The 26609-nt window shown below is 38.0% G+C and overlaps 2 protein-coding genes across 9 annotated transcripts in view; one reads left to right on the forward strand and one right to left on the reverse strand.

The window, feature by feature from the left end:
• WDR3 (WD repeat domain 3) overlaps positions 1 to 26433 on the forward strand; it is a 29958-nt gene extending 3525 nt beyond the window's left edge. For both annotated transcript variants that reach the window (XM_046645078.1, XM_046645079.1), the window contains exons 3-27: positions 481 to 690; positions 3348 to 3466; positions 5038 to 5116; positions 5963 to 6058; positions 6964 to 7077; positions 7435 to 7536; positions 7972 to 8069; positions 9066 to 9173; positions 9759 to 9989; positions 12427 to 12520; positions 14467 to 14568; positions 16240 to 16325; positions 16500 to 16635; positions 17359 to 17415; positions 18422 to 18522; positions 18750 to 18861; positions 19007 to 19141; positions 19419 to 19469; positions 20012 to 20077; positions 20580 to 20672; positions 21144 to 21191; positions 21893 to 21936; positions 23598 to 23726; positions 25263 to 25356; positions 25651 to 26433. In XM_046645078.1, the coding sequence (XP_046501034.1) occupies positions 481 to 690; positions 3348 to 3466; positions 5038 to 5116; positions 5963 to 6058; positions 6964 to 7077; positions 7435 to 7536; positions 7972 to 8069; positions 9066 to 9173; positions 9759 to 9989; positions 12427 to 12520; positions 14467 to 14568; positions 16240 to 16325; positions 16500 to 16635; positions 17359 to 17415; positions 18422 to 18522; positions 18750 to 18861; positions 19007 to 19141; positions 19419 to 19469; positions 20012 to 20077; positions 20580 to 20672; positions 21144 to 21191; positions 21893 to 21936; positions 23598 to 23726; positions 25263 to 25356; positions 25651 to 25806 (2661 nt within the window). In that variant the 3' untranslated portion in view covers positions 25807 to 26433. The remainder of the gene's footprint in view (positions 1 to 480; positions 691 to 3347; positions 3467 to 5037; positions 5117 to 5962; positions 6059 to 6963; positions 7078 to 7434; positions 7537 to 7971; positions 8070 to 9065; positions 9174 to 9758; positions 9990 to 12426; positions 12521 to 14466; positions 14569 to 16239; positions 16326 to 16499; positions 16636 to 17358; positions 17416 to 18421; positions 18523 to 18749; positions 18862 to 19006; positions 19142 to 19418; positions 19470 to 20011; positions 20078 to 20579; positions 20673 to 21143; positions 21192 to 21892; positions 21937 to 23597; positions 23727 to 25262; positions 25357 to 25650) is intronic.
• SPAG17 (sperm associated antigen 17) overlaps positions 20438 to 26609 on the reverse strand; it is a 209397-nt gene continuing 203225 nt past the window's right edge. For all 7 annotated transcript variants that reach the window (XM_046645074.1, XM_046645076.1, XM_046645075.1 and 4 more), the window contains one exon: positions 20438 to 20622. The gene's annotated coding sequence lies outside the window, so the exon portion shown is untranslated. The remainder of the gene's footprint in view (positions 20623 to 26609) is intronic.

Consider the following 26609-nt stretch of genomic DNA (forward strand, 5'->3'; position numbering starts at 1 on the left):
TGTCCACTCACTATGTGACCCCGCCCCCCCAAGAGATTAATACTTTGATACTTGCTGCCACCTGGGTCCCTTGGGGATAAACCACTGTAGCATTGTGGTGCCATGAGGTTAGTTTCCTACAAGATGGGGTTCAGTTAAAGCAAGGATGTGTTTATAACTCTTTATGGAAAGTCATTTGTTGTTGACATGGGATAAGGACTTAGTAATTTTTTCTATTGCCTGGGAAAGTTTTGCATGTATTATGCTAATGTGGAGCTTTGGAGAAAATAATTTTACATTTTCTTGACTGTTTCATTGCCCAGTACAAATAATAATTCCTATATTAAAGAATTGGAGATGGGTTGCAGAATTTTATAACTGTTCCTAAGAGTGATTTAGAATTATTGATGCTCTTAATGTTACTGTACTTTATTATTCCTACACTTTTCCCTGATGACATACTTAACTCCTCTACACTATTTTTGATTCTTATGATTTCAGATCCTCATCCTTCAGGGGCTTAAACAAGAAGTCACTTGCTTGTGCCCCTCCCCAGATGGGCTGCACTTAGCTGTTGGTTATGAAGATGGGTCTATCCGAATCTTTAGTCTCCTGAGTGGGGAAGGAAATGTGACCTTCAGTGGACACAAAGCAGCCATCACTTCCTTGAAGTATGATCAGCTAGGAGGCAGGCTGGCATCTGGGTCCAAGGTGAGACCTTGAGTCAGATGCCCAGACTTTGATCCTAGTAAAGGGATATAAGTCTTATGCTGAAGCAGGTTGTTGACAAAAATTGTTTGAGTGAAACTGTGGGCATTTGGTGTACAAAATAGTATAGATGGTAGAAATAAATGAGAACGATGGGTATGAATTGGGAGGTTCCTTTTGTTTCTTGTCATATTGTTTGATAAAAGCCTATTAAGTATAGGAATAAGGTAAGGATGCCCATGACAACTGTTATATAACATCATTGTGGAAGTGCTACCCAAAGCGGTACACAAGGAAGAAAAAAAGGTTTGAAAAGGAGACACAAAATGATAATTCTTTGCCATTGAGTTTAGTAAAATCGGTAGCTTTGCAGTATCGTTAAGTCATCAGTTAGAAAATATAATGTAAAAAATTCCATTTGCAATGGTATGTCAAGTAATAGACAGAAAAATACTATGAAACTTTACTGAAGTATGTAGCAGAAGACTTGAATAAATAGAGACACAAACCATGTTCTTGAATAAGAAGACAAAGTGTTGAAAAGATGCTCGTGTTTCCTAATTAATTTATATAGTTAAAACGATTTAAATAAATATCCCAAAGGTTTTTTATTGTTGTTGTTTTAGAATGTGACCAAATGACTTAAAACCATATATGGAAAAACAAATGAATCAGAAACACCTGAATTTTGGGGAAGAAGAATCATAAAAAAGCCTTTCAGATTCTTTTTTCAGGGTTAGATTGTTTTTTAGGAGGTTTCAGATGCTACAATGCATTATGAAGTCATACTGTAAAATGTGTTATATTCATCTGGTATCAATACAAAATAGTCAGATTACAGCAACTAACCAGGAATCTCAGAAAGAAATTCACTTTCATATTCCTAATGACCCCATTTTAAGATGACATTTCTGATGAGTAGAAAAATGATTGAATAGTTATAAAATGATACTGAAGACAATTGGCTAACTGTGTGGGGGAAAATCTTAAGTTAAAGCTTTACCTTATGCCATATACCAAAATGAGTCAGGTTAAAGACTTAACTATTAAAGAGTGATATTTTAAGTAAACTAGAAGATATATAAGTAAATATTTATCTGCTATGAGGATAGGAAAAGACTTCAAGCATATCAGCAAAGAAAGAAATTATAAAGGAAAAGATCAGTAGATTTGAATACTTAAATTTAAAATGTTTGTACATTAGAAAAAAACATAGGGGCTGGCCCTGTGGCTGAGTGGTTAAAGTTCTGTGCACTCCGCTTTTGCAGTCCAGGTTTGTGGGTTCAGATCCTGGGCATGGACCTACTCCTCTCTTTGGCCATGCTGTGGAGGCATGCCCCATACAAAAAACAGAGGAAGATTGGCACAGATATTAGCTCAGGGCTAATCATCCTCAAGCGAAAAAAGAGGAAGATTGGCAATGGATGTTAGCTCAGGGCAAATCTTCCTCACACGCAAAAAATACATATATGTACAGGAAAGTTGTTAAGAGAGTAAATCCTAAGAGTTCTCATCACAAAGAGAAAATTTTTTTTTTCTTTCTTCTTCTTTCTTTTCTTTGTATTTTATCCATATGAGAAGATGGATGTTAGTTGAACCCATTGTGATCATTTCACAATATATGTCAGTCAAGCCATCATGCTGTACAGCTTAAACTTATGCACTGATGTGTGTCAATTATTTTTCAATAAACCTGAGAAAAAAAAGGTAAAGGACAATGGAAAAGAGAAAGTATTTAATATTTTCAACTTAAAAAAAATCCTTAAAAAGGATTAATATCATTCATCTCTTAATAACTTACAATCAAGTAAAAAATAAGACCCAAAGAAAGATGAAAGACATGACTTGGCATTCAAAAGACCAATTGGTACAAATGACCAATAATCACCATAGAGCATGTACAGAATTTCTCATTGGTATTCAGAAATGCAAATCAAATAAATACTGAGACAGCATTTTTAACTTGTGAAATTGGCAGTAGTTTTTGAGAAACTGACAATATGCAGAGTCGAGGCGAAAGAAAACTGGCTTTGTCATCCATATCCCTGGTGGACCTATAGATTGGTGCAGTCTTTCCAGAGGTTGCCTTGATGGTGTGCGTTGCAAACTGTAAAATAGAAATACCTTTTGACCCAAGAATTTCACTTTTTAGTATTTATTCTGATGAGAGATATGCACAAAGATTTAGTACAAGAATGTTCATTCCTACATATTTATAATAGCAGAAAATGGGAAACTACCTAAATGGCAAAAATAGAAAACTTTTAAAGTAAGTTATGGTATATCCTTAGGATTGATTATTACATTACCATTAAAAATGAAAACAGTCTGGAAGGATTTGGAAAAATGAAAATCTATTAAATGAAAAAAAGGGGGAGGATTATAAAATGATATGCATGGCATGATCTCAGTTTTCTAATAGGAAATTAACCTGGATATATACATGAAGACTGAAACAATATAAAACAAACTATCTGTGGTGATTATATCTGTCTGGTGGAATTAACTGGCATTTATTTCCCCTGTAGTTTTCCATATGCTTTCCAAAGTTTCTATGAGGACCATACATTACCTTTGTAATAAAAATATTGCATCCCATTGTTTGTCAAGTTAGGCCTCATGTGGTAAAGAAATTCTTCTGTATTATTTGATCCCTTTAGGACACAGATGTTATTGTATGGGATGTGATCAATGAAAGTGGCCTCTACCGTTTAAAGGGGCACAAGGATGCCATCACACAAGCATTGTTTCTACGAGGAAAGAATCTACTAGTTACTAGGTAAAGAAATCACAGTTTCGTTTCCAGTTCTTTTCTAGGTGAATTGATTGGAGGGGGTTTCAGAGAGGGAATTTGCTTCATTCCCTACTCATTTCTCAGCTCTGTAACTCAAGCTCGTATGTTAGTTTCCTCTTCTGCTCTCTGCTTTCTCCCTGCTTCCTTCCCCTCCCAAGTAGTTGCATAGAAGCTATCCAAAGTTATTTAATTCTATTTTCTGATTTGTCATTATTTTCCGCTGATATCAGCTTTTCCATCTTCCTTAACCTTTTGGTGTGCCTTTTGTAGAAAGAGCTGTCTACTTTCTGAATCCCTGAAAAGTGAGGAAAGCAGAATATGGAGCAGCGGGCAGGTGTGAATACCAAGTGTTTGATTTAGCCTGCCCTTTGCGAAGAGACGTACTCCATATTTAGGCCTTCTGAACATCTGTTAGGTTGAACCATTTGAAATTTGTATTTGTTGGAGGTCAAAAATGATAGGTCAAATTTCATATAGTTCAACCTAATGTAATAGTTATCATTCCTAAGGAATGGCCACCCAGGAAAGTTTGGGATCTAAGATTTGCCAGGCAGTAATTAAAAGAACCATAGTAATGAGTCAGAAGAAGTTGTGAAGGAGCACTGACTGCTGTAACAGTGATGAATTTATTCCTGTGGGACAGCATATGGGGACATTAGTATGTCTTGTTTGGATAACACAGATTCCATGAGAGAACAAATGTGCAATTTTACTAGCATGTGCACATTATAGCCTAGAGAATATAAAGGAAAGGAATTAACACCGTGACATGGGATTATATAGGAAAGACTTCGTAAATCTGGTTTTTGGTTTGTTTTTTTCCAGTCTGGTCATGAAAGAGGATTATAGTAGGTTAATATTAATGAAGAAGCCAGGAAGAGGCATTTGATGCAGGAAGAGTAGAGCCCATTGGCAGGGAGATTGACAGCCAGTTAATGGGGGGTTTTGAGAATGGTGCTGAACAGCCTGATTTTGATTCTGTAGAGAAGCTTGAGGTAGTATAACTTTAGAAAATTGAGATTATCTGATAGTAGTGTATTGTATGTGATGAGGAAACAGGAATGGACAAAGAGTCCAGAAGAGAAGCTATTAAAATAATTCAGCCAGTAGGACTTAAATTCAGTTTTGTGTGCAGAAATGCATTGGAAGGAATCAAGGCTTAGATACTTCACGGAGGAGGCATTTTCAGGACATAGAGACTAACTGGACATAAGAGACAAGGGAGGAAGAGAGGTCCAAGATGTTTCTGTGTTAGGTGAAAAAATGTTGATGCTGTGATGATAGAAATGATGGGCAACAGATCAAGTTCTGTGTTCTTTAACACTGTGAATTCAAAGTTATTTTTGTGCTTACAGGTGAAACATTTTATTTTCTACCTGAGAATAGGCACATGGAGAGTTAGGATTCTTTACTTTTTAAAGGAAAGGTCAGGTAGAATAGTAGCATTAGACATTATTGCTGTATATTGTCTTTTTAAGGCAACAAATGAGTCCTTGATTGCCCTGTTAGTTTAGTTATTCTTCCTCATAAGATTTTTTCCCTATTTCTTCTTTTAGTGGGAAAGATACCATGGTGAAATGGTGGGACCTGGATACCCAGCACTGCTTCAAAACAATGGTTGGCCACCGAACTGAGGTACCTGTGGAGTAAGGGGCTCAGGGAAAGAATGGCGAGGCAAAAAGGAAAAGGTGGTTTTCTTCCCTGGCCCTTTCATGGCTCTTTGTTTTTCCTGCTCTCAGTATTCATTGTGTGCTGTCTTGAGAGACAGACAGGTTGGTGCAGTGGAAGTAGTGCCAGCCAGAGCAGGTACAGCTTGGCCTTGGATAAGTTTTTAATCCATGAATATGAGTTCCACTGTTTTTAAATAATGTGTCCACCTTGACGATTCTAGGGAGGTTTAACGATACTGTGTGTACAGTGCTTGGCCCAGTGACACGGAAACAGCAGATTGTAGCCACTACAATAGTTACCTGAACAAAGCTCCATCTGGGAATATTTGACATCTTTGCATCCTCCTCCGTGCTTTGTTCATACCAGGCTTTCAAAAGCATATACCTGGACTTAATGAGGAGGAAAAGCAAATTAGATTCTTTGTTGATTTGAAACGGTACTGTTATTTTCATTATTTAGTTATTGGATTGAGGCTGAAAATTATGCAGTAGACATTAATGGAGCACCTTTTGTTTGCAAGCACTGCTGAAAGCAAAGAAGTATCCATTCGAGTGGATTCTAGTTAGGATTTATGCTGAACAGCCATTATCTCAATTTAAAGATAGGAAATTATAGATAAACTTATAGTCAAACAACAGTTCTATCATAGGCCATTTTTTCTTTCTAAAAGTGAGTGTATTTTGAAAAGGTTGCTAGACTTTGCAAATGCCAGAGATTTCACTACAGTATACTTAGACTTTTGTGATGTCATGTCATACATTGTGGGGTCTCTTAAAAATCATACTATTTGGCTCTTTTTATTCTCTGTAGGTGTGGGGGTTGGTTCTGGTGTCAGAAGAAAAGCGACTCGTCACTGGGACTTCCGACAGTGAGCTGAGGGCTTGGGACATAGCCTATCTGGAAGAGGTAGTTACTGTTTTCTCATCATGGGCTGTGTCATGTCTCAGCAGTTTCATGGGCTCACTGAGTTTAGAATTGGATGTAATTATTGAGTGATTCACATAGTACTAGAAGGAATTCTATCACCTTGATAACCTGCAGCTTCTAAACAGATATTTTGTTTGTTATATACTCCATTGTCCTCGTTTATTTGAGCTTGGAAGAAGGATTGCAGAAGGCCCTCAGCTTCTAGTAATGCTAGTTTTTCAGTTTAGCCTGATATTCCTGGACCTTGGGTGTCCATGAATGGACAAATCTGTCACTCTTTCCTCTCAAACAAAAATCTATGTAAAATTTGTGTGTGTTTATACATATGTGTATTCTGAGAAGATTTATAAGTTTTTCTCAGATCCTCAAAGATTTTGTGTGAAAAAAGGGTTATGGACCTTAGGTTTAGCTAGAGTGAGGTATGTGGTGGTGTGTCCAGTAGCCACTTTGATGAGTTCTACATTAGTAGGCGAGGATTTATCTTTTCTTTCTTTAAGGAGAAAATGTAATCTCTTGGGATGCCTTTACAATTCTTAATGCCGGTTTGAATCTCTCCCTCTAGAATATGGTAGATCCAACACCTGAGAAGGTTTTAAAGTCAGTGATGAGTTTGTCGTCATTTTTAACCTTGTTACTAAGCAGTGGTCCTTACGCAATAGAGTGTTATTGGAGACAGAATAGTGAATAATGTTTTGCTCACATTTGATTTAGTCAAATATGTTAATATGTTCTGGTAAATGTCCTACCATTGAAGAGGGTTAGTCAGAGAGATCACTAAATGTAAAATATTAGTGGCCATAAGGACAGGTTTCTAAGTCATTAGGGTTAAGTCTCACCTCCTGGAACATTCTTTCAGCTTTTCTTTTCCTGTTTTTATAAAACAGATCGAAGACCCAGAGGAACCAGAGCCCAAGAAAACCAAAGGGCCTTCCTCTGGAATACAGGACACACATGAAGCAGAGGATGGTGCCCTTGAGACGAGTGAAGCTCCTGAGGATGTAATTTATTTTTGTTTCTTCTCTTCAATTGAGTTGAGCAGTGGGAAAAGTGAGAATTGCAGACTTTTAAATTTGCAATTCTCATCATCATTTTAGGGACTATCTTGAGGAAAATTAGCCCTGAGCTAACGTCTGTGCTAGTCCTCCTCCGCTTTATATGTGGGTTGCTACTGCAGCATGGCTGACGACTGGTGTAGGTCCCCACCTGGTATCTGAACCCACAAACCCGGGCCACCGAAACAGAGAGCACAAAACTTAACCACTGTGTCATAGGGCCGGCTCTCTGGAACCATATCTTTTGAGAGGTTTGGCAGAACTTACATTTAACCTTCATCTTCTCTGTTGCTTCTTCTGTAGCGCATCCTTACATGCAGGAAAGCTGGTTCCATAATGCGGGAAGGAAGGGACAGAGTTGTGAACCTTGCAGTCGACAGGACAGGCAGGATTCTTGCTTGCCATGTGAGTATCTGGCTTAGGAGAGAATAACAGATTGGGCTGTTTCTTTGAGAGACTCAGTGTAGAGATGAATTTTTCTTTGTTCATGTTAAGAATTTGTTATATGGTGCTGTGAGGATTTATAATCCCTTGCTATTAGCATAACAACAATAATGATTACTATTATTGTTCTTATTATTAGCAGCCCTTTATTAAATGCTTGCTTTTCTAAGCAATTTAAAAGCGTTAACTTCTTATTCAGTCTTCAGAGAAACACTGTGAATAGGAAGTGGTATCCCCACTTTACAGATGAGACCACAATCCCAGAGAGATTAAGTTGTCCAGCATAATCCAACTAGTAAGGCAAGAAGGAGAAATGTTATTATTTAGTTCTTTCTGAGAAAAAGCTAAATTACAAATTGCCTATCCTGGACTCACATCAACCGTTTGCCTTTCTAGGGAACTGATTCTGTGCTAGAAGTGTTTTGTATCCTTTCCGGAGAAGAAATTCAGAAGAAAAAGGATAAGAAGATGAAGAAAGCTAGAAAGAAAGCCAGGTGTGTTTTCTTAATATTTACTACTAATAAAGTATGCTGGGTGGACCGCATAGTACTAACCGAAAAGCGATGGCTTCTTTGAGGAAATATTTGCTTTGTTAACAATTACTGTTACGACCTTCAGAAAATTTTGTAGGGTGCCAGTAGTCCAAGTTTTAAACTTCTACTCTTTCGCGTAGCTTCATAACTAGCGTGTTCTTAAGTCTTGAAATCAGAGCCACACAGAACTAGAAAGTCTACAAATTTTTAAAAATAGCTTCTAAATGATTTAATTCTCAGAGGCTAGCACTGTGTTTTTAATGACAACAAACTATACAGAAGGAAGCTGGGTTGCATAATATTGACTTTTGGGACTCTGAGAAGAAAGACTGGTTGGGCAGTTATATAATTGAAGTTTGGAGGCAATATAACCTTGAAATAGGTCATTATAACCATAGAAATAGGTTCCTCAGTGGTTGAAATTGATCAAGTCTCAAGGAAATAAAAAGTTATCTGACTTGGCACATCTTTTGCGACCTTTGGTTTATTTGACATGGCTGGATTGATAAGTGCAGGTTAATGGATTTTCTAAAAAGACCTGAAGTTAGATAAGTCTACCAGAAACATTTCAGTGGAATAGTTTGAATTATAGAGACTTGTCCCAGGAAATTTTATCTGCTCTTGTATTCAGAATCCATTTATTGAGGGTACTTATTAAATGAAATACTTTATATTTATGGCACATTAGTTCACAAAGTATTCTTACATTGTTTAATTCTTGTGGTAATCTTGTGTGGTTAAGTGACTGTCCCAGGATCACACAGGTTCTGGCCAGAACTTGACTCAAGTCACAGCAAAGCGGCTTCTTTGTTAGAAAGGTGATAGTATGACTTGACTCAAGTCACAGCAAAGCGGCTTCTTTGTTAGAAAGGTGATAGTATGACGTGACTCAAGTAACAGCAAAGCGGCTTCTTTGTTAGAAAGGTGATAGTATGATAGTCTTTTTTTGTCCTCTAGATTAAGTTCTTGCAAAGGGGAGGAGGAAGACCTTGAAGTCAGTGTTGAAATTACTCTGCAAGATGAAATCCAACGGGTGACTAATATCAAAACTTCTGCCAAAATTAAGTGAGTAAAAATGTAGTATCTGAAGTATTTGAAAGAAGTATCTTAAGTATTGTAGCAATAGTAAGCTACATAGTTGTATTGGCTTTTTCATGCTATTTATAAGCAATCTATACCAATTAAATATTTGGAGACAATGATTGTGGGACACCTGTGTCACACTTGGCTCCTACTGCCCTCACCATGGGCCCACTTATTCATCATCTCATTATTTGTTTTATTATAATAACCTTTTATCCATTTGTTTATTATTCCTACTGCCAATTAAAAAGAAAAATGTATACCCCATTTTCCAAAAGAATAAATTCTTTTGGGTGAGGTCATTTATAAACATAAATAAGGTCATTTATAAAAAATACATACACCAAGACAAGATATATGTCAGATCCAGTATGTGAGCCCAGGTTTCTTTGACTTAGAAGGCTGTACTTGACTACCATCCGATACTCCAAGCTCTCCTATTTGTAAAATTCTTTATACTTGTTCAAACTTTGTGTAGATTGAGGACGTTGCAAAGCCGTTCTAGAAAAAGTTGACCTTGTGAGCTAAGATGGTAGCTAGAACAGTTACGAATATTTTCTCACGCAGATCCTTTGACTTGATTCATTCATCTCAAGGAGAATTGAAGGCTGTCTTCCTGCTGCAAAACAACTTGGTGGAGTTATATTCTCTGAGTCCATCTGCACTGACGACTCAGCCTGTCAGGGCAAGCAGAATTGCCATTGGGGGTCATCGCAGTGATGTGCGGACTTTGTCATTCAGCTCAGACAATATTGCTGTCCTTTCAGCATCAGCTGATTCCATTAAGATATGGAACAGGTTTGTGAAATGATGCTATTTCTAGCTTTATCCAGTAGCATTTCCTTCCCTTTGAATGAGTTTTTAGTACTCTTGATGGTTAGTTATTAGTTTCTTAAGGCCTAAATACGATCCCTTCAAAATGTGTCTTCAGCGCATTTTGACCATAGGCCTGTGGAGGTTAGAGTAGGAAAAGTTGCCTTTTTAAATTTGGTGCAAAAAGCTGCAAGCTTATTCCATGTCTGAAGCTTGTAGCTGTACTTGGCTAGAGAAAAAAACAAACATACTGCATGCTCTTTATATGCAAGTAGGCTTTTAGTGCTGCCCAGTAATTTTTCCATAATGTCTCATTCCTTCTTTCCTAAATGACTGTTTCACCCCTCCTTTTCTATCCTCAAACACCTCCCCCACCTTTAAACTGATGACTTTGCCTGCTAGTTAAGTGGAAAAATGGAATCGTGTAGGAAAAGTTCATATACTCCCATTACATCTGCCAATTTAGCTGCATCTACAGCCACATAATCTGTTTTTCCTCCTCCTACTATGTTGGTGCTCCTAACCAAAGTTAATCAAAGCTTGTAAATGATGTTCTTTCTCCTCTCCCCTTCTAGCAATTTTCTTCCCTCTCCTGCATCGTTAATTTTTTCTCTCTATTGGGTCGTTCCCATCAGCATACAGATAGGCTGTAATATCTCCCATCTTAAAAGAAAAAATAACCTTCGTTTGTCTTTATATCTTTCTCTAGTTATCTCTCCATCCTCTGATTCCTTTTCTCTATTCTGTCTTCGTCTGTCTCCCATCAGGCTGTTATCCTCCCCACTTTGCCAAAACAGCTCTTGTCATCTCATCAGTGATCTTCATGTTTCTAAATCCAAGGACCTGTAAGCTTCACTTGACACTCTTTCCTTAAATTGATAATCTTCTCCTCTTTGAAACACTTTCTTTGACTTTCATTACTTCCTCTTCCTCTGCTGGCTGTTTTTTCTCAGGCTTTGCTGTTCTTTCTTATCTTTTGACCTCTAGATGTTGGAATACTTCAGGGCAGTCTCCGGCCCTATTCTCTATCTGCACTCACTTTATGTGATTTCTAGTCACATGGCTTTCATATGTCAGTGATGCATAAATCTGTATCTCTAGCCTTAGGCTCTCCCTGGACATCAGACTCATGTATCCAAATCTTTTGTATCACCACTTGGATGTGTACTTAGGCATCTCAAATTTTTATACATCCCAGACCATACTTGTGATCTTCATTTCTCCAACATTCTCTTCAGCTGCCGTTCCTACAGATTTCCCCATCTTAGTAAATAATTACTTCCTTCCAGTTGTTCTAGCCCAAATCCCTGTAGCCATTTTCGATCTCTTTCATGTCCCACGTCCGATTCGTTAGCAAATCCTATCAGCTCTACCTTCAACACTTACCCAGATTTCAGCCACATCTCATCCCTTGCGCTGCCCCCACCCACTGCAAACCACCACCATCTCTCATCCAGCTGGTTGCAACAGTTTCCTGGCTGGTCTCCCTGCTTCCTTACTTGCCCCTCTATAGTCTGTTCTCAACACAGCAGCCTATCTAATCTTTTTTAAATGGGAGTTATATCACTTCCGCTAGCTCTGTCTCACTCTAAGTAAATGCCGAGGTCCTCACAGAGCTTCTCTGACTGCTCTCCCCTTCTCCTCCGCTGGAGCCACACTGGCCTTTTTGTTATCCCTGAACACAGCAAGAATGTGCTGCGTCGTGGCTGTTGTGCTCCCTGTTCCTTCTGTCTGGAACCATCTTCCTGGTTTATCTGTAGGCTTTCTCCCTGTCTTCTCATCAGACGACAGTCCTGCTCTCCCCTTCCCACCCTCGCTCCTCATCGCATTCCCTAGCTTTGTGTTTCTCCATAGCGTCTGTATCACCTGATATACTAATATTTATTTGTCTCATTCCTAAAGAATGTTAAGGTTTATGAAGTTTAGGACTTCTGTTTAATTCACTGTTATATTTCCAGCACCTAGAACAGTACCTGGCATTCAGTAAATGTTTATTGAATGAAGTGGGCGTTTGATATATATTTTTTGAATGGGTGAATGTTTATGGTCCAATAAAATGAACGTTACTTGTAGGGATCTATAATGATGTGCTAATTCCACCAGCAATCCTATGGGCTCACTTACTTCTTTGTGATGGCAGGTCGGGCTCTGTTGAGCCCAGCAGATGCTTTTCTCTGTCCTACATTTGTATAATCTCTGTTCCTGAGGATTAGGAGGCCCTTACAAAGAAAATAAATTAGGTACTGTTTGTTATTTTCTCCCTCGACTATGAGTCTGAGCCTAGGGTTATTCATTCAGACTTTGTCCTCACTCATGTTGATCACTCTGTGTGTCTAAATTGTAGTGAACATGCACGCTGGTGTCTAAAATGGGGAAGCAGGTTCTCTTAACATATGGGCTCTTTGTCCCTTCTTTCTCACAGGTCTACACTGCAGTGTATTCGCACGATGACCTGTGAATACGCACTTTGCTCGTTCTTTGTACCTGGTGATAGGCAGGTGGTCATAGGAACAAAGGTAAACTGAGACTTTTTCTTGGATTTTGGGGGGCTTTTCTACTCGGTATTAAAGCTATTTGAGCAATCTGGTTCCTTTTTTAGCATACTGGAAGTGTATTAGCGCTGGATAATATGAGAGGGTGTTAGTTCATTGCCCTTTTTTTGAGATTTGTTTTTTGTTTTGTTTTATTTATTTGTTTTTAAAATATCAAACCTTATTGCAAGTTATGAAGAAGAAAATTAAATTAAAATCATGACCCTGAAATTAACATTTTGGTGATCAGCCTTTCGTGCATCTTTTTATGAGCACTTACGTAATTGTGTTTTGAAAAGACCAGTGATAAAATACGTGAGGTACCTAGTATCATGCCTGGCAGATAGAAGCATTCACTGAAGACAGACTGACCAGGTCCTCATTCCCAGCTGCTAATCAGATTGGGAGATAACCATATGGGAATAAGCAGACATGGATTTGGATTCAGATTCTCCCCCTTACAAAATAGATAATTTGGAGCAAGTCACATCACTTCCCTTGGTGTGTTTTCTTATCTCTAGTGGGATGATGACGCTTGCTTGCTTTTTCACAGTGGCTCTCACACCAGGTGGCCCAGGTTTGAATCCCAGCTCTTCCACTCACTAGCTGTGAGACCTCTGGGCAAGTCACTTAACCCTGTAAGCCTTGTTTTTTTCATGTAAAATGATGTAAATAACCTACCTCACAGTAGCAAAGCAGTTAGCACAGAGACTGGCTCACAGCAAATAACTAATAAATAAGAGCTGGTAGCAGAAGTGGCAGTAATGGTAGTAGGAGTAGTGAGAATAAAATGGAATATGGTCCATGGAATGTTTTGAAAAGTGCTTTGTAAGTATTTGTCATTGTTAGCCCCTAAAACAATGCCGTATGTGCATGATTATTTTATTAGAAAATCTGTGTATCACAATGGATATTTTTTGCTTGGCAAAAAGTGTAAAATAAGCTGGAGAGATTTTAGGGTCAGTGCCAGGGAAAAAGATTAAATCTCAGTTAAAAGTTTCCCTCATTTTTCATTCATTCTTTTAACAAATGTCCATCTACTGTTTGCTCTTGGAAAGGCATTTTGTGAATTGCTTCGAAGACTATGTATGACTAAAATATGGCCTCTGTGCCAGGCAGTTAATGTACATTATCTCATTTATTCCCCACAATAGCTGAGCAAGGTTGGTGATATAAACTCTATTTTACAGATGAAAAAACAGGCTCATGGGGATGAATTCACCAACAGTCACAGAGTTGGAAAGAGGTGACCCTGGGTCACAAGTCTTTCATCTTAACCCGCTTCCCACCACATTTGTGGAAGCTCATCATAGAGCAGGCTTTGCTGTTGTGTGTTCCATGCTGGCATGGTGACCACAGCGTATACAGAGCTCTAAAGAGGAGGTGTAGCTGAATCTTTTCTAAGCTATTGCAGTTTGTTTTTTGAAGTTCGTTGCCCTCCCTAGCGTTGTAAGTAGATTTGTGTTTCTTGCTGTCATTGTATCGTAGGGGAGGAAATCTAAGCTAGATGGAGAAGAGTTGGTTAAGCCAGTTACCATGAAGGGTGGTCTGCTTAGGGTTGATTAAACTTCAAAGATTTTTAGGTTTGCCTTTTGCTATTGAGTTTATTCTGATTTGCCTATGGCCATGATATTTCCCTTTTGAAGTTGGGGAACCAATGAAAGTGACAAGAGTCCTGCACTACAAGGTTGTACTGTTCCATAGCTGTCAGCATAGTAACCCCGCCAAGGTTAACTCAGTATGTCAGTAGGGGATTTAACAGCAGTTTTTCAGATAGGAAGTACAGAGCATGGAACGTGGGGTCCATTTCCTAAGCAGTTGGCCACATTGTTGCTGCTTGGTTATGAAATCTTTTCTAACCTGTGTAGGCATGAATCATGGAGGTTGCAGGTGTGCTCATGAGAGCTGTGCTCATTATGTGTCTTCCACAGACAGGAAAGCTGCAGCTTTATGACTTGGCCTCAGGAAATCTGCTGGAGACAATAGATGCACATGATGGAGCTTTGTGGTCCTTGTCTCTCTCTCCAGATCAGGTAACTAAACCAGATGTTAAGATCTGGGCTTCAGTACTCTGGCTGCATTTCCCATTTCTTATATCAAGTTTTATTGCTGCCTAGCAAAGATCTTTCTCAGGATATCTTTAAGGAAAGCTCACTTTTTATGTAATCTTTAATATATAATATTATTAGTATATGATACATATTTTGCATATATGATACATAATTTCATATCATATGAGGCCATATCTTGTGCCTGATAATATAAACAGCTGTCATTATGAAATGAATTCTTGTTCAGCTGCTCTGGATCATCAGCTACATGACATCAAATTGCTTACCCTCATAATTTTTTACCAATGGTTTGTGATACCTTTTAAGAGGAAATGCTTACTTGGGCAACACAATGTAGAGGATAGAGTACACTTTTCTGCTCCCTTTTGGTCCGTACATCTATGACTATGTAAATCTAGTGTTTTTTAGCGAATACGTCAGCCCTGTCAAGTCATAGTAGTGTGCTTCCCTTCAGAGGAGTCGCTCTGGAGAATTGTATACTTATGCTAGTAATGGTGCTGTTGCTCAGAACATTTTGAGGTATTTTTTGACAATACCTTAAGAGATTGTGGCCCGTTTGTTTGAATATTGTCAATGGTGGCAAACCTTCATCCATTGAAAATAGATATTATTTTTGGAAAAGACAGAATCTAGAATTTAGTGTGGGCAGTGCTGTTTAGGGTCGAAACAAAACAGCATTTAAAATTTAAGTAGTAATAACATCTTGCCTTTGTAGAGTGTTCTATCTTTTCCGAAGTATTTTCACATCCATTATATCATTGTTATTTTTACAATGGTTTTATAAACTAGGTAGTCTTTATCACTACAACAAGACTAATGATTGTTGTAAGTTTATTTCCTATGTTATAAATCTCTGAAATGGCAGAATAGACACTTGAGATCTAGTTTTCTGACTCCATGTTCTATATACTTTGCACTAACACTACAGTGTGATGAGACTAATTTTCTTGATATTGCAAAACAGTTTTGAACATATTTTAAGCAAGGATGTTGCAGGAATAAATTTATGCCCTTCCAAGGTAAATACTTTGAACAAACTTATTTAGATTGCCCAATCTATGTGTATTTCAGAGTATTTTATTACTCAACAGCAAATTCTTTTGACTGTTGCCTTTTTAGGTGGAGCAAAAACCCCCACAGTGTTCATTGAGTCTTTCTTCAGAATGCTAAATGAAAGTATAACTAGAATTTGACACATGTTATCATCTGTCTGTATTAGTCTCTGCTAGGAATTCTCAAATAAGGTCTGTGGCAGCAGCCCCAAAAAAGCAATGAAAGGGGTTAAGGAGAAACCACATTTTCTTAATTCTTGTCCCATGCCATTAAGTAAAAATGGTCTTTTATACTATTTTCATGTGTCTTCTTATCAAAATTTCTGTACTAAAAGATTTTATTTTATTTTATTTCTTTGCTTGGGGAAGACTATCACTGAGCTAACATCCGTGCCAGTCTTCCTCTGGTTTGTATGTGGGACACCACCACAGCATAGTGTGATGAGCAGTGTATAGGACCACACCCGGGATCCAAACTCGTGAACCCTGGGCCACCAAAGTGGAATGCACGAACTTAACCACTACCCCACCAGGCCGGCCCCTAAAATATTTTTTAATTGAAATGTTATTTGATTTTTAGCGTGGCTTTGTGACAGGTGGTGCAGATAAATCTGTCAGGTTCTGGGATTTTGAGTTGGTGAAAGATGAAAACAGTACCCAGAAGAGGTGAGTAAATATTTTTTTTAATTTATGTCCATGTTTTGGAGTGAAAATGAGAAACCACTGAATGGACTTTTGACATGGGTATTTCTGTTGCACTCCAGAGTGTTTTGGGAATTTTTGTCTCCCTTGGTAGAGTACTCAGTATTTATTTTTTTCTTGATGCTTTTTGTGTGCCAGACTTTCTGTGAAGCAAACCCGAACCTTGCAACTAGATGAAGATGTTCTGTGTGTCAGTTACTCTCCCACTCAAAAGCTGTTGGCTGTGTCTCTGCTGGACTGCACCGTGAAAATTTTCTATGTGGACACTTTAAAGGTGCAGTGGTTAGGCCTGGGAATATTCTTTCTTTCTTTCTTTCTGACTGACCTTGAGCTGAGACTAAAAAGAAGTGGCCCAGCAGTAGTATGTTTCTAAAAATTTGTGTGTGAATCAAAACATTGCAGGTGCACTAGGAAAGCTAGAGTTTTACAAGAATCCTTTGGTTCATAAATTTTTTAAAATTTTGTTTAAAACAAGTTATATTTCATGCGTTCAGAAAATCTGTGGATAGAAAAATTTGTCGTAGCCAATAGTTCTAAGAGTATTGCTGGGTGTCCTGGGCAGTGATTCCACCCTTGGCTGTACATCAGGATCATTTGGGTTTCTTATAAAAATATAGATTACTGGGCCCTTTGCCCAGAGAGTCAGTAGGACTGGACTGGGCCTAGGAGTATTGTGAAACAAGTGCCCTAGAGTCCTTTCAGCTAAGAGATCCAGAGAACATCTCTGCCGTATTCTGACTGAGGCAGTAGGCTTCCAGGACATCGCTGGCTCCACTTCATTGTAGTGTTCTTGGCAAGTGCCTGCAGGGTCTGTGTGCTAGACAGAGGTTCAAGCTGCCTTTGGCGGTTCAGTTATCTTCTTTCAAAATATAGACATAAAGCAATGCAGAACATTTTTTAGCATTGTATTTTAAAGTTATGTTTTAGATCCACATGTAATAAAGTATATTTTATAGATGGACATGACTTATTTATATATGTATTTTTTAATGTTTAGTTTTTTCTGTCGCTGTATGGACACAAACTGCCTGTTATATGCATGGACATCTCTTATGTAAGTAAAATTTAAATAGTGTCTCAGTGACAAGTTGTCTTTTCTAAAGCGCTTCCCTAGTTCTTGGCTTGATATCTTCTTTTTAGAGTATTTATTTTTTCATTCTGTTGTATATCTTTCTCCAAAAAAAAGAAATCATAAAGTAATTGTAATAACCATATCTTAAATATATGTACTTTAATGCTTTCAGAATATTTTGACAAATATCTGAATGCTTCCTCATAACTAACTCCCTGTTGTGGATTCCCAAATAGTATTTTGTTGTCTAAAATACTATAATTGGTAAAACACCCTAAAATGTGAAAGACTTTAAAAAAAAAGCATCCCCTTTTGTTCTGAAGGATAATATTGGTGAGGTAGATATTTACAGTATTTTGCACTACGTATGCTTTTAGTCTTTTGACCAAAATCGTATTTTTGCAATGTCTAGTTATATATTTAGAGACAATGTGTAGTCCGGGTAAAAGGATTTGGCCCTGTGCTCTTGTTGTCATGATCAGTACATTCACAGAATAAGTTAGTGTTAGAAAATATTTCCAGTTTTCTTGTTCTGTGATAATCATTTGAACTGGGAATTGAAATAGGAAAGATAAGAGAAATAGTGATAGGGAACATGGGATAAAAAGCTAGGTCATAAACATTCTGGTAGCTTCTTTCCCAGCCTCATTTTTCTGTCTCTTTCCCTCTTCCTCTCTCCCCGCAAATCCTATGACAGAGATCAGAGATTCTTTTTCCTATCTATTTAACAAAGTAAACAGATAACCAACATCCAGGCACAACCAAAACATAAGCCACCAAATTCTTGCTTTCACTTAAGAAGCTTTTAAAGTAGATCTGTAGGTAAAAGCAAAGAAGTGGGTGCTTTTGGTAGAGAGCTAAAATTCATTTTTTGGCGTTGATTTTAATGTTTTTGAAAGAAGTGGGTTAAATGTTCCGGTTAGCTTTTCTTTATCTAATTTACAGAGTTTCAGGTAATCAAATAATGTTTTACTTCTCTTCCTCATAGGATGGAGCACTAATAGCAACTGGCTCTGCTGACAGGAATGTGAAAATCTGGGGTTTGGACTTTGGGGACTGCCACAAATCTCTTTTTGCACATGATGACAGGTAGGTGCAGTCTTTTCTAAGACCTCCCTTTGAGTCACCTCTGAGTATCATTTGCCTTGAGCATCAGTGTCTTTTATTTAGTGTTCTCAGACAGTCATAAATTGAAACTTCTAAATGTAAGTAATAAGACAGTCTAGAACTAGCCATCCAGAATGTATTTATGTGTGCAAGGCTCTTTCTACTAACGTGGAATCTGACGACGTTTGAATGCTTCTGTCACTCTGTAGTGTGATGCACCTGCAGTTTGTGCCCAAGTCTCACCTCTTCTTCACTGCTGGGAAAGACCGCAAGATTAAGCAGTGGGATGCGGACAAATTTGAACACATACAGACTCTGGAGGTAACCTCTTGTCTGCTTTGCTTACTCAGTCCTTAAGAACTACTTTTGAGATTGAGTGTTGATCTCTCACTAATGTAAGCAGGTAGCTGTCTGTGAGTAAGGTAGCCTTATTCAGGGTTTTTGTTTCTGTTTTTTGTCTCTTCAGGGGCACCACCAGGAAATATGGTGCTTGGCTGTAAGCCCCAGTGGAGACTACGTTGTGTCGTCGTCCCATGACAAATCTCTGAGACTCTGGGAGAGAACACGGGAGCCTCTTATTCTTGAGGAAGAAAGGGAGATGGTGAGGACTTTAGGCTTGGTTACAGATATGCTGGTGGGTGTCTGACGTGCTATCCCAGCTAAAGCCTGTCCAGTGCAGTCACAGCTCAGTCAGCACAGGTCCAAGAACCTCCAGGAGATGTTTCCAAGACTACTGTCACCATTTCTGCGGTCAGGCAGAGACAGGCATGCCATTAGGGGATAATGTTTTGAAAGAAGTAGTTTCTCACTGTCTCATTTCACTTCATGTGCAGCCCATGTTTTTTCTTTTAAATTAATTTATATCTATCTATTGGCAGCAAAGGGAAGCAGAATATGAGGAGAGTGTGGCCAAAGAAGACCAACCAGCAGTAAGTAAATCTTTTGGGACCCTGAGATGGTGCCCTATAATTATCTTATTGAGATTTATTCTAATTTCAAGAATTTCTGATGGAATCAGAATTAGGGCTACATACTGAAGTCATCACCAGCTGATATGGGAAGGAATCTGTGTAGTCCTTTTTAATGCAACTGTATTTCCTGATTTTATGGGACAAAAGATTGACCAAATTGGGTATTGAGTGATTGTCATTCTGGCTTTTTCTTTAAGGAGGTTTCAGGGAATTATTTTATTCCAAAATGAAATAATTTTCAAAAGTGAAAATCAGAAAATTTGAGAAATTAGGCATTCTCTTTAAACCTTTGTAGAGCAGGATATTCTTATGATAATACATATAAAGCACTTAACATGGTGTCTGGCACTTACTAAGTACTCAGTTAGTGGGAGCTGATAACACCATGTTATCATCATCATTACACGGTAATGCCTGTTCTTTTATGGATATAAGATTAATTTATTGGCTCTTTAATGCCTGTCAGTGATATTGTTCAAAGATCTCTTTGTTTCTGGCAGGTTCCGGGAGAAACTCAAGGTGACAATTACTTTACTGGAAAGAAAACTATTGAAACGGTCAAAGCAGTAAGTTGATATAGAATATAGTATCTCATTTTTTCCTAGCATCTCAACTTTTTATTAAAAGCCTTTAGCAACCAAATAGCCCTTTTGTGTCAGAAAACTTAATGAACTTCATAGATGGAGATCATAACCTCTGTTTTCCTCCCTTGTAACCAAGGACAGGAGTAGTGCTGAATCTGTTTAATCAATGTGTGGTTTCTAGAAAGGAAAGCTTGATCTTCTGAAAATAGCACTTTCAGGTGTTCCTGGGAGCTGCCTGCCTCAAGATGTCCACATACAGTCTCACCTGAATCCATGACTCATAGTTTCCTCCCCGTAAATTGAAAAAAAGAATAGAAAAACCAAAGACGTCTTTAGATGCTGTTGGCACTCTATTGGCACATCTTTATTAAACTGACTCAAGCTACTTTATCTGGTAAATTTCTAGTCAGGCCTTCCAGTTGCAGGGTTCTGAGATGATGGAGTGTGTTGTGATGATTTCTGTCCTTTGTCATCATCCATGTAGGCTGAGAGGATCATGGAGGCTGTTGAGCTATACCGAGAAGAAACTGCAAAAATGAAAGAACACAAAGCCATTTGTAAAGCTGCGGGGAAGGAGGTAAGATAGCCCATTAAGTTATGCTCTAGGAAACATGTGTAGATAGAGACAATTCCTGAGGAGAAAGTCATTGTTTCAGGATTTATTAACTCGGATCAGGAAATGAGATAAATGTGATAAAATTTTTTCTAATTCAGATATTAGAAGGAATTGAGGAATGGGGAGGAAGGAAGCTTGGTCTTAATAAAAAGAGGAGGGGAAATTGTAGATTGAGCTGATTCTGTTGACTAGAAACTTATGCTCCTGCTTTGCTTTGGGAGGCAGGGTGACTATTCTAGATGAAGTGTATTGCCCAAACTCATTCATAAGCACGATAGAAACTAAAAGGCCTGATAATTCTTTGACACCCTTTCAGTCTTTTGGGTCTCTGTTTTCTCTTTTCAAAATGTAAAATACTGTTATCACCCTACCTATGAAAAGCACTATCAAGGTCTTGTTTTCTAATGACTTGATTTAATACTTTCTTCATAGGTCCCTCTTCCCATCAACCCCATCTTGATGGCTTATGGCAGTATTTCTGTGAGTAGGATGTCTAACAGTTTCCCCTTGGTCATTCAAAGGTTACTTTCAAGGACAAGAGAGGAAGTCAAGAGGCATGATTTGAGAATGGATGTATTGGGAAATACTTCATCTTTAAAAATCTCTCTTGAATGGCAGAATCCTCTAGGATATTTTGTATTTCAAAAGGACCTTTTTAGTATAACTTTCGATTCAGCCTTTTTGATTGGACTGAACTGGCATTCTTCTATTTTCTAGTGCTTATTTATGTTCAGTATCCAAAGCCCTCTGAAGATTCTGTTCATTTACATGAACTTTCAAATTGAAGCTTTTGGAGGAAAAGTTTAAATAAATAAGTCAAATAAAGGAGGAGAGAGAGGGAGAGCAGAGGGAGAACATATGCTTATCCAGCAATCTCTAATTACTTAGTACTTTACTTGTATGTCTCATTCATCCCAATACTCTTGTGAGTCAGTGCATCTTCATTTTATAGATAGGAAACTGGCCTGACTTATCGACAGAAGGTAACACAGTTGCTAAGAGGCAGAGCTGGATTATGAACCCAGATCTGACTAACTCTAAGCCCGTGCACGTCTTGCCATTTTAGAACACTGTTTCTCAAGTGAGAGGGAGCAGTCCCTGTCTTTGAGAAGGTTGAGACTAGAGAGCTTCAATAGAAACCAACCAAGAGTATCACTCATGCTCTTATGCTTCCTTTATAGCCTTCAGCTTATGTGTTGGAGATTTTCAAAGGAATCAAGTCAAGGTGAGTCCCAGTGCACAATGATTATAATTTGTCAGCTAACAACATTTATTAAATGCTTATTTCAACATGAGATAAGTAGAAATTATAATTGATGGTTATCCTCCTTATAGGTTTAACTATGGCAAAATTTTGATGGAAAATAATTTGTTAGAATCTTTTGAAGGCAGAACTAGGAAGCTGCTCCTAAAGTATGAAGGGAGATACTTTTAAGGACAAATGCAGGGTGGTGCTACTTTACATTGTAGGTAATGAAATAATCTCTTACTTGGTCGAAAGTACCAACTGTTAACATTTTTTGTTGTATATTTCCTTTGGCTTATGTTCTGTGTACATACACAATTGGAATCATACTGTGTACACTTTTCTATCTTCTTTTTCACAGAATAGTTCTGGAGCATTTGCTCCTGTTATTAATATTCTTCAAAAACATATTATTGAATTCAAAATATTCCATTGTATGAATAATTACTATTGGATGTTAGTTTTGTTTTTTGCTATTATTAATACTGTGAACACCTTTATATATAAATCTTAGTCATTGTTAACTATTTTTTTAAGAATCCTAGTAGTCTAATAACTGATCAATGGGCATGAGCTTTCTAAAGGCGTATGTTGCTGAATTACTTTTTAGAGTGCTTGTACTGATTTTTACCAGCCTTTTAAAAATTTTTTGCCAGTTTGAGAGGCAAAAGGTGATAGTGTATTATTTTCATTTCTTTTGATTATTAATGAAATTAAAATTTTATTTGTTGGCCATTTATATTTTTACCTGTGAATTTTTAGTTACTTTCCCTTTCTTGTGCTCTTTATACTGGTTTTTAAGAATTCTTTATATCTTTTGTCATATATTTTTGGAATAATGTTTCTTGTTTGTGATTTACCTTTTGATTTTATTTATGAGTTTGACCTGCTGAAAGTTATTATTTTTCATAAAAAATCTCAATATCTAAATATATCCCTTACAAGAAATAAACAGGACCTATCTGAGGATAATGATGAAACTTCACTGGAGAAATTTGGAGGAAAATTTAGATTAATTGCAGTACTTACATTCCTAGATGGGAAGATTCTGTATTTTGAAGATTTACTTTTTCTTAAACTAATTTATAGGTTTATGATCCCAGTTGAAATCCTCTTCAGATTTTTAATTAGAATTGCTGAAATGATACTAGAACTAGTTCAAGAAAAGTAAAACAAACCAAACCAGAATAACAAGAGGGAGCTATTCTCTTAGATTAAAAAGCTATAAAATTAGCAAAATTGAAATAGTACAGGATCGTTGTCAGAATCACTTGATCATCAAAACAGACTTGAAAGCCCTGAAACAGACTCTCATCTATAAGGACTCAGTGTGTGGTAAGAGAAATATCATATAAATATGGAATATTAAACAAAAGACTTTGGAGAAATTGGTTATCTGGAAGAAAAAGAAGTTAGATTCTCCTACCATGCCAGGGGCCAAAATACATCAAATAGATTAAAAGGTTAAATATGAAAAAACAGTGAAAAGAGAGAACCATGTAGAACATAGATGAATATTTAACTCTAAATGGATAATATCTGTTCAAGTAGAAGAGCAGTAAAAACAATAGAGGAAAAGATTTAAAACTTGACCACATTAAGAACTGTGGTGTTTTAATGTTTATTTCCTTCTTCCTCAGCGAGCTGGAAGAGTCCCTGCTTGTGCTGCCTTTCTCCTATGTCCCAGACCTCCTCACGCTCTTTAACGAACTCATCCAGCTGGGCTCCGATGTTGAACTTCTGTGTCGCTGCCTTTTCTTTCTCCTCAGGTGACGTCATTTTCCACAGAACCCCGAGCCTCCTCAGCGGAGCTGCTCTAGTCCTGCTTGAACTGAAGGTCTCAGTGCTTCGGGGTTAAGATGGCTGAGATTTCACACTCAGAGACTCACAGAATTTTAGTGCTGCCTGACATAAATTATTTCTTCTCCTTTGGAATCAGTCTTGCCCTTAGAACAAGGATGGTGACGGCCCGCCTCTTTAATATGAGGCGGCACGTTGCTCAGGAGTGCCGCGTCAGGCGCAGGTCTCCGGGCTGGCGTCTAACACAGTGGCTCTGGTTCCAGGCAGTTGACTAAGAGCCCGTTACTCAACGGCCAGTTTGCCTCATTTGTTGTTCCTTTTTAACTGTTTAGTTTAAGCAAAATGGTTTTGTTCTGTCCTCATAACAGCATTTTAAGGAATAGTGGATTTATTTTCCTAGTCTCTATAGGTACAAATGGAAAAGTAGGGCCATATATAGAGGGAATGAAAAACATAAAATATGTTTGTTAGAGTACATTCTTAAGTATGAAGGATTCTTGTTATTATGTAATTAAGAAGAATGTATTTACAAAGGCTTAAGAATAGAATCTTCCTGTCTCCTGGTCTCTGCCCCTCAGTTTCAAGCTGTTGTAGCTGGGAACAGCAAGAGAGACCAACTGAACATTCCTTAAAATGCTGTTATGAAGACAAAATACGGACTGGTCAGCCAATACCAAATAGTTCAAAAAAACAGGTATATTTAGTGAACTGGTATTTGGTGAATTGGCCTGTTTTCATGATTCTCAACCCTCCATTCCTTTTATTTTATCAGTATAGTGGCAAAAGAACAATGATATGTTAATATTACACTATGACCATATTGATACTTTTGAGCAAGTTGTGAGGACATAAATTCACCCTCAGCAATCTCACTAATAATTTCTTACTGCTGTGGCATATGTGTTGGTCAATCAGAGTTACTGATTCTAAGAGAAACACCGCGAATACGTCTAGCATATCAGAGGGTTGTAGACGGTTACTGCCTCACAGGTGGACATTGCAAGTCACAACTGGGGGTGAGGGTGAGCGTGGAGATTAAAGGAGCGTGGATTCACCAAGGGCATCTTGGTCCTCCAGGTGGGAGTTTGACTCTCTGATCAGTGATTACCTCTTTTCCGCCATGGCTTCATTAGAAAGATTTGTTGAGTTAGCATTTCTTAGAAGGCTCATTTTCTCACTGATCCTTCCATAAAATATGATTGCCAAAATCTATGGCCACCTGGTAGATTACTGGGAAAAAGAGTCAGCTTTGCAGATGAATTGAATGTGTCATAAGGTTTAGGATAGTATTTTAAAAATTGTCATCAGATTGAACTGAATAGTAGGGAAGACACTTCTTTAGTGTTTTTTTGCTAGAAGCATTTCTATACTCCCATATGGTAAAATGAATCTTTTTTTTTTTTTTTTTTTGCTTTGATACTGTCTATTTGCTATTTCTAGAAGGGATAAGTAGAGCCAGAACCACTACTCCTCTTTGTAACATGACTCTTCTATTTTTCTATTAGGATTCACTTTGGGCAAATCACTAGCAACCAAATGCTTGTGCCAGTGATTGAAAAATTAAAGGAAACAACTATTTCAAAAGTCAGGCAAGTCCGGGTAAGTATCTTTGTAGAAATACAATCACGAGGGGCTAATCCTAGTGTGTATGTAACTTAAAAGTAGCGCAGTGCGCTGTGCTCGTCTTCTGGCGAGACTGACCAGACATACCTCTGGATTTGAGATGAGCTTTTCCCTGGAGCTGGGAGGAATAGGAAAAAAACAACAGGCCCAGACCTTCCACAGGGAGGGATGGGTACCACTCCTGCAGCGTGGTTCCCTGACTCACACAGGCTGCTCTGTTGAACTGAAGTGAGGGGAAGTTTGTTTAATCTTTCCCGTATTCCTCCCCAGGATGTTATCGGCTTCAACATGGCAGGTCTTGATTATCTCAAGAGGGAATGTGAGGCAAAAAGTGAAGTTATGTTTTTTGCTGATGCCACCAGCCACTTGGAAGAGAAGAAGAGGAAGAGGAAAAAGAGGGAGAAGCTGATTTTAACGTTGACTTAGAACAGAAATGTGGTGCCTTTTTTCTGCTTTTTCTTTAAAAGGACTTCCAAACTAACCAGCAGTAGTTGCTGTTAACTTAATATAACCAGGTGACAGAGTTGACTGTGTTGCAGAAGATCTCTGGATGTGGTTCCAGCTCGCCTGAGGGAATTCCACCTGAGGACTGTGGGCTCCATTTCTTGGACTGAATCCCAGGACTGGTTTAAAATCCTCTGTGCCCTCAAAGATTGAGCCCAGCAAGAGTTCTTCCCTTTCTATTCTGGGAGGGAGCAAAGAATTTTTTTTACATAGGCATTTGTTTTACTGGAGTTGAAATTAACATTTCAAAAGTTTTTCTTGTATTTTTGTTTTTTAAGGCAGAAGATTTGTTGGTTGATTTGTTCTTCTTTGTATTAGGTTTTACTTCCTGCTGAGACAATCAGGTGGACAGTTGATTACTTTCTGCCCATAAATGCAGAATCACTGACTTACAGAGCTGAAAAGGACCCTAAAAATTACCTAGAACGGCCTCCCGAAGCTTAAGCTCTTGCAAGTTGTTATATCTGTATATAAAGATATCCTAATTGCTAATTGTTTATACTTCTCTAAATAAAATAGTTGTTTCTAATTAAAGCGTAGTCCAGCTGAGATGCCTTGCTGGGCTTCTGAGTGATTAATACACCATGTGTGTGTGTACGTGATAGGGATTTGGGGAGGTGGGAGTGTTTTAGGAAAAGATATTGACACATACTTGTGGGCCTGGGCTTTTCTTTGTGGGAAATTTTTAAGTTACTAATTCACCTCCTTGTTAGAGTTCTATTCAG

This window comes from Equus quagga, chromosome 18 (assembly GCF_021613505.1).
Source record: "Equus quagga isolate Etosha38 chromosome 18, UCLA_HA_Equagga_1.0, whole genome shotgun sequence".
NCBI lineage: Eukaryota > Metazoa > Chordata > Mammalia > Perissodactyla > Equidae > Equus > Equus quagga.